The sequence below is a fragment of the Pinus tabuliformis genome, chromosome 1_1, assembly GCF_031772625.1.
Source record: "Pinus tabuliformis cultivar Carrire ecotype Pingquan chromosome 1_1, CPIR1, whole genome shotgun sequence".
NCBI lineage: Eukaryota > Viridiplantae > Streptophyta > Pinopsida > Pinales > Pinaceae > Pinus > Pinus tabuliformis.
This window is the reverse complement of record NC_142297.1, coordinates 782,715,206-782,722,408: the sequence shown is the minus strand read 5'-3', so window position 1 is coordinate 782,722,408 and position 7,203 is coordinate 782,715,206. Positions and strand designations below refer to the sequence as shown.

General features: G+C 36.9%; 3 protein-coding genes across 3 annotated transcripts in view; 1 reads left to right on the top strand and 2 right to left on the bottom strand.

Moving 5' to 3' along the window:
- Window positions 1-917: 917 nt before the first annotated feature.
- Window positions 918-3,434, top strand: LOC149216326 (eukaryotic translation initiation factor 3 subunit B-like). Its single transcript, XM_089389910.1, has 4 exons — window positions 918-1,175; window positions 1,674-1,820; window positions 2,091-2,217; window positions 3,358-3,434. Exons 1-4 carry the CDS (start codon window positions 1,110-1,112, stop codon window positions 3,432-3,434), a joined length of 417 nt encoding a protein of 138 aa, XP_089246036.1. The 5' UTR covers window positions 918-1,109.
- Window positions 3,435-3,453: 19 nt separating this feature from the next.
- Window positions 3,454-4,452, bottom strand: LOC149216325 (uncharacterized). Its single transcript, XM_089389909.1, has 4 exons — window positions 4,033-4,452; window positions 3,853-3,918; window positions 3,690-3,755; window positions 3,454-3,549 (listed from the first exon to the last, which is right to left on the bottom strand). Exons 1-4 carry the CDS (start codon window positions 4,450-4,452, stop codon window positions 3,454-3,456), a joined length of 648 nt encoding a protein of 215 aa, XP_089246035.1.
- A 463-nt stretch (window positions 4,453-4,915) lies between these two features.
- LOC149216324 (eukaryotic translation initiation factor 3 subunit B-like) overlaps window positions 4,916-7,203 on the bottom strand; it is a 147,583-nt gene continuing 145,295 nt past the window's right edge. Inside the window, exons 2-4 of the mRNA XM_089389908.1 lie at window positions 5,888-6,112; window positions 5,224-5,370; window positions 4,916-4,953 (exon numbers count right to left, since the gene is read on the bottom strand). Of these exons, the coding sequence (XP_089246034.1) occupies window positions 4,927-4,953; window positions 5,224-5,370; window positions 5,888-6,112 (399 nt within the window). The 3' untranslated portion in view covers window positions 4,916-4,926. The remainder of the gene's footprint in view (window positions 4,954-5,223; window positions 5,371-5,887; window positions 6,113-7,203) is intronic.

Below are 7,203 nucleotides of genomic sequence, written 5' to 3'. Positions count from 1 at the left end.
GTGAAGGTAATGATTCTATTATTCTACAATTTTATATGTTTTTCTTACAAAAAAAAAAACTAATATGTGAATATTACATAAATTGACAAATTTTGTAGCTCCTTTGTCAATCTATAGAATAATAAATGGTTAGTACATATCTTCAAGGAAGAAAGTCAAACCAAGAATGTATACAGATGGCAAAAGATGGAAATATTGTGAAACACCTATCTATCACATTAAATAAGTGATCGAGTCATCACTATGGCATTTTCAAAGCCACAATCAACTAGTCATGTGCCATAACATAATGATAGAGTATATGAGGATTGTTACATCAAAGAATAACCAACATTAGGTGAGCATGATATCTTCTTGGGATCAATAAATTTTGAATAATAACACATTAATAAAGTATGTGTTCATATGAACTCGGTGAATCATAACTGAGGAATAGGTATTTGAATATGAAAATTAGCAGTAGAAAACTTAATCATCATTTTTTCTCTAATCTATAACATTTTAATCCTTAAGGGTGTTATCTAAAAAACAATAAATATTGATCTCACAAGACAAAGTAAGGGACACATAGAGATATTGAGTCTTAAACTAATATATGGCTTATTTTATTTAATATAATCTTAGACCGTTGATCTTTTTCTTCCATTACAAATTCATGAGTAATTGAGATCACTTAGAGAAAGTTTCTAAGGCTTGTGTAATTAACTATAGGTCTCCCTAACAATACATATGAAGTTGTTGTTGGGCCCGCGGTTTTGTCTGTTTGGTGTGCGTCCATCTGTCATTTTGTTTTAGATGTATTCTCTGGTGATCCATAAAGTTAAAGTCAATTTGAATTGATATGATTTGTTCATCTCGTCAGTTCTGTACCAATTCAATTCGGAGTTTACTCTTTTTCTATTCGTTTCACCAATCTATATCATGTCTAATTTGCCACTAGTGAGGATGAGGAGGAAGACGAAGATTCACTAGAGTTCGAGACTGGGTTCGGCAACATTGTAGTTGTAGACAATCTCCCGGTTGTCCCTACAGAGAAGTTTGAGAAACTCGAAGGTGTTGTTCGCAAGATCTTTGGGCAGATTGGTACAATCAGGGAGAGAGGGCTTTGGATGCCGATTCATCCCGAAACCCAGAAGACTCAAGGATATTGCTTTATAGAGTACAATACCTCTCAGGTACAACCTAGTCTTGATCACTCCGTGCTTTATTATTTTAATTCATAGAGTACAATATCCTTTAGGTACAAGCTAGCCTTGATCACTCCTTGCTTTATTATTATTATTATTTGTTTAATTTTTTTTCAAGGACCAGAGGCTTCGTACTTTTACTTGCAAGTGTCTGGGAAGTGTTCCTCAAAGTTCTAGAATTGCTACTAGTTTTGTAGATGGCCAAGCTGCCCTATCATTAATATATCGGCAAAGATTAACTGATGCTTTTATTGGCTTTGCGGCAAGTTTATATTGAGACTATTAATTCCTTATAGAATCTTTAGAATGTTACCATTTCTTATTTTTATAGCACGTTTGTTGTATTCTAGGTTGATACCTGTTGGTGCATTGCAAATATCTCTCTCTTTAGTAGGAGCGTTCGAATAAGTTTGAATGCCATTTTGTCAATCTTGTCTTCCTACTCATAGTTCTTCATAACACAATTTTGTTGTTTGCGTGACGCAGGAAGCACAAACAGCAAAAGATCAAACAAATGGATATAAGCTAGACAAATCCCACGTATTTGCTGTGAGCATGTTTGATGATTTTGATAGATTTATGAAAGTATCAAACGAATGGATTTCTCCAGAAACGAAGGCCTATACACCTGGGGTAAGAGTCATTATCTGTTTACATGACACTAAGCTATCTATGAAAGTGAGCATTTTGGATCTATAAGAGTTCAAAAAATATCGAACATTGAACTATATATGAGAGCAGAACCCATCAATAATATATAATTTATTACTTCCAGACAGAACTGTTGATTCTTGGCTTTCTACGATCGAGCATCTCTATTACATTAACACGTCTAACACTGCTGAGTTGAATTCGTATAAGTTTGTTTTTGCTTTTGGTAAACATTGTGTTGTTACTTGGCAGGAAAATTTACAACAGTGGCTAACAGATGAGAAAGGACGTGATCAATTTGTTATCCGTGCGAACACTGACACAGAAGTTTATTGGAATGATCCTAGAAACTATACTACAGAACAACTTCATCCGATGGGTCATAGTCCAGGAAACAAACAAACGATCATGACGGGTCGATTCCCGGAATCGACCCGCCGCCGGTCGGGCAGCGCGGGGGTGGCGCTGCGCACCGCAGCGCCACCCCCGCGCTGCCCGACCGGCGGCGGGTCGATTCCGGGAATCGACCCGTAGCTCTAGTGAATACATATTCGTTGTGCAAGCTTTTACCGTCTGCACTTTTCTATTCTCTCTACCAACTGCCAAACCTATGGGTGCGCTCACAGCCGTCGATGGCTGCAGAACAGTTGACCATGCCAAAAAATCTGCATTCCAAAAGAATTAACATACAACTGGAGTACTACATAAAAAGGAAACCCATGTTTTTTTAATTAATACGCAGTTACCTTGGTGAGAACTCTGTAATCAAGCGATCTATAAGTAGCCGGATACTTCTCAATGCTGGAACTCGTTCGCATGTGCCGGTAGATGAAGCAGGAGGAATCTGTATGGTATGTGCTATCAAATTGTCTGGTCGTTGTCTGAGATCTGCTAGGGATTTTATAGCTTCATAGGACTCTGTTTCTGATACTTCAGATATCTAGACAAGTGAGGGAGGAGTACACTCTGTTGCCTGTTTGGGACCGATGCAGTCATATAGATAGATTGTAGTTTACAAATTTTTCAATTATAAATGAAAAATTCATTTTTATCCTCAACATTTAACCATTGGACTGCAATTAATTACCTAAAAATAACCCAGTAATTTATGATATCAAATTTCACATTTCTAATGTATCTGCTCACATTATATGATAGAGTGGGTAAGCATTATGAAAGACCGCCAGGTACATGCTACAAATGTAGTATAAAAGGACGACAATTTGAAGAGGTTAAAATCGAAGAAACTGACAGATATTTTTTCAGATATAGAATCGGAATACATAGAATATATACTGTACTGGTTGAAAGCGAAAAGATTTGAAGACAAGGGAGGGTAATACTGTTCGTAATACCCAAAAACGGTACATATATGGTATTAATCGTATTAATGGTCAGCGTAACTCCATGAATTTCAGCACTCTTCGTCCGTGCCCAAAAAAAAACAAATATTAATTATCAGTGTGCACTTGCTACCTATTTTGTTGGATTAGAAGGCTCAAAAATACGGTTTTGGCAGACATCTATTTTCAGCCAGAGTCTCTTCCTATTGCAGGTAGAATCAGCTTCAACTTTTCTCAGACAATTCATGGTTGAGCTAACGATCTGCTCATCTCTATATGGTCGAATTGAGGCCCAAAGCTGCCTGGACGTCCATGCCTGCATTGAACGCAATGGGCGTGTACATCCAATGCTCGTCGGAGCTAAGAAGCTACGCCAAAAAACATTACTCATCAGTAACAGCTCGTCAAAAACTTGTAGTACAGAAACGGACATTATCAAGATTAGGTTTAAATCTGTCTCTATACCTTAAAATTTAATGGATCTGGAACTCCAGAACTTTACACTCACCTTGATTTGGAGCTGCATGAACTTCACATAATCAATTGCCTGCTCTAGCATTGTACTGATATCAACCTGATCACAAACCGGATGCATGTTCGTTTCTCAGATAAAGGCAATTGAACTCAGAGCTAGCGAAACCTAAGTGCTTGACCCTAAACGCAGTTCATACCTTGGTACCATTTGGAATAAGACACTGTAACATTTTCAACCTTTCATTGATTTTTTCCCGTCGATTCTGTAGAACGAAATAAAAAAGGTTAGAACATGAGCTCAAGCATCTTATATTGATAAATATTCAAAACGTATGACTGCACTGTGGGACTTCAGAGCAGGTTATTAGTTTAATTACCCGCGCATAAAGGCTTTGCGGATTGCTTGCAGAGCACCTTCTAGCGCGTGGTGCGATTGAAGTGATACCCGCTAGTTGTGACTTACTAGACATGCCAATACCACGATCTGAAGAGCCCCCAATCGGCTCAGACCTATTGTCACTGGTACCGGCTATTTGCCCACCATTGCATGTCTGAGACAACAATCCCACTGATTGTTCCCCTGTACACAATCTTTTTCCATGAGAAATCTCGTGATCTGATATATCCAGATCAACCATCTTTCGCTTTTGGTCCATAGCATTACAGGTTGTACTCATCTCACATGATTGCTGGTCAGAGTTCAAAGATTCTATCGAAATGACATCATTGTCCTCGTTCAATGCCAAACCAAGATCATAAAGCGCGAAAGATTCCAAGCCATGACATTGTATCGCCATAGATGTATTTTCTGATAACAAATTGGTGCTCAGCAGCAATGGCATTGAACCATTTGCCCAATAATTTTCATGGACAAGGTAATTCGGAGATTCATTATCACATGAACACGAGGACGAATATCCACGCTCGGCCCAACAGTTGAAGTTGTATTGGGGCTCCTCAGGATAGAGCATGCTAGCTTCAGAGGCAGCATGTGTGTCGTATTCGAGATTAGCGTCTAGCAATGTGGAATCAGGGGAATCCACTTCCAGCCAATCTTCGTCTTCCAGTAAAAGCTTGCACAACGAATATGTATTCACTAGAGCTACGGGTCGATTCCCGGAATCGACCCGTCATGATCGTTTGTTTGTTTCCTGGACTATGACCCATCGGATGAAGTTGTTCTGTAGTATAGTTTCTAGGATCATTCCAATAAACTTCTGTGTCAGTGTTCGCACGGATAACAAATTATAACAAATTGATCACGTCCTTTCTCATCTGTTAGCCTGTTGTAAATTTTCCTGCCAAGTAACAACACAATGTTTACCAAAAGCAAAAACAAACTTATACGAATTCAACTCAGCAGTGTTAGACGTGTTAATGTAATAGAGATGCTCGATCGTAGAAAGCCAAGAATCAACAGTTCTGTCTGGAAGTAATAAATTATATATTATTGATGGGTTCTGCTCTCATATATAGTTCAATGTTCGATATTTTTTGAACTCTTATAGATCCAAAATGCTCACTTTCATAGATAGCTTAGTGTCATGTAAACAGATAATGACTCTTACCCCAGGTGTATAGGCCTTCGTTTCTGGAGAAATCCATTCGTTTGATACTTTCATAAATCTATCAAAATCATCAAACATGCTCACAGCAAATACGTGGGATTTGTCTAGCTTATATCCATTTGTTTGATCTTTTGTTGTTTGTGCTTCCTGCGTCACGCAAACAACAAAATTGTGTTATGAAGAACTGTGAGTAGGAAGACAAGATTGACAAAATGGCATTCAAACTTATTCGAACGCTCCTACTAAAGAGAGAGATATTTGCAATGCACCAACAGGTATCAACCTAGAATACAACAAACGTGCTATAAAAATAAGAAATGGTAACATTCTAAAGATTCTATAAGGAATTAATAGTCTCAATATAAACTTGCCGCAAAGCCAATAAAAGCATCAGTTAATCTTTGCCGATATATTAATGATAGGGCAGCTTGGCCATCTACAAAACTAGTAGCAATTCTAGAACTTTGAGGAACACTTCCCAGACACTTGCAAGTAAAAGTACGAAGCCTCTGGTTCTTGAAAAAAATTAAAAATTAAAAAAAATTAAACAAATAATAATAATAATAATAAAGCAAGGAGTGATCAAGGCTAGCTTGTACCTAAAGGATATTGTACTCTATGAATTAAAATAATAAAGCACGGAGTGATCAAGACTAGGTTGTACCTGAGAGGTATTGTACTCTATAAAGCAATATCCTTGAGTCTTCTGGGTTTCGGGATGAATCGGCATCCAAAGCCCTCTCTCCCTGATTGTACCAATCTGCCCAAAGATCTTGCGAACAACACCTTCGAGTTTCTCAAACTTCTCTGTAGGGACAACCGGGAGATTGTCTACAACTACAATGTTGCCGAACCCAGTCTCGAACTCTAGTGAATCTTCGTCTTCCTCCTCATCGGCAAATTAGACATGATATAGATTGGTGAAACGAATAGAAAAAGAGTAAACTCCGAATTGAATTGGTACAGAACTGACGAGATGAACAAATCATATCAATTCAAATTGACTTTAACTTTATGGATCACCAGAGAATACATCTAAAACAAAATGACAGATGGACGCACACCAAACAGACAAAACCGCGGGCCCAACAACAACTTCATATGTATTGTTAGGGAGACCTATAGTTAATTACACAAGCCTTAGAAACTTTCTCTAAGTGATCTCAATTACTCATGAATGTGTAATGGAAGAAAAAGATCAACGGTCTAAGATTATATTAAATAAAATAAGCCATATATTAGTTTAAGACTCAATATCTCTATGTGTCCCTTACTTTGTCTTGTGAGATCAATATTTATTGTTTTTTAGATAACACCCTTAAGGATTAAAATGTTATAGATTAGAGAAAAAATGATGATTAAGTTTTCTACTGCTAATTTTCATATTCAAATACCTATTCCTCAGTTATGATTCACCGAGTTCATATGAACACATACTTTATTAATGTGTTATTATTCAAAATTTATTGATCCCAAGAAGATATCATGCTCACCTAATGTTGGTTATTCTTTGATGTAACAATCCTCATATACTCTATCATTATGTTATGGCACATGACTAGTTGGTTGTGGCTTTGAAAATGCCATAGTGATGACTCGATCACTTATTTAATGTGATAGATAGGTGTTTCACAATATTTCCATCTTTTGCCATCTGTATACATTCTTGGTTTGACTTTCTTCCTTGAAGATATGTACTAACCATTTATTATTCTATAGATTGACAAAGGAGCTACAAAATTTGTCAATTTATGTAATATTCACATATTAGTTTTTTTTTTGTAAGAAAAACATATAAAATTGTAGAATAATAGAACCATTACCTTCACATAACCTTTTGTAGCTCAAATGAAAATGTACATATGCAATGTGACAAAGTTATGTAGAAAGGATGGTTATGAAGGTTCCTATCAGATAAATGTAGTCAAAATTGCAGTAGAAAATTGGCAAAAAGATGTAAATTCTTCAGCCCATGAGCAA

Excerpts from the sequence above, each read along its gene's own strand:
- LOC149216325 (XM_089389909.1), bottom strand. The coding sequence starts at position 4,452 with ATGGCGATACAATGTCATGGCTTGGAATCTTTCGCGCTTTATGATCTT. Across the intron at positions 3,756-3,852 it reads TTATTCCAAATGGTACCAAG|GTTGATATCAGTACAATGCT; the intron begins GTATGAACTGCG and ends GTTTGTGATCAG. Across the intron at positions 3,550-3,689 it reads TCATGCAGCTCCAAATCAAG|CTTCTTAGCTCCGACGAGCA; the intron begins GTGAGTGTAAAG and ends TTTTTGGCGTAG.
- LOC149216326 (XM_089389910.1), top strand. The coding sequence starts at position 1,110 with ATGCCGATTCATCCCGAAACCCAGAAGACTCAAGGATATTGCTTTATA. Across the intron at positions 1,821-2,090 it reads CGAAGGCCTATACACCTGGG|GAAAATTTACAACAGTGGCT; the intron begins GTAAGAGTCATT and ends GTTACTTGGCAG. Across the intron at positions 2,218-3,357 it reads AGAACAACTTCATCCGATGG|ACATCTATTTTCAGCCAGAG; the intron begins GTCATAGTCCAG and ends CGGTTTTGGCAG.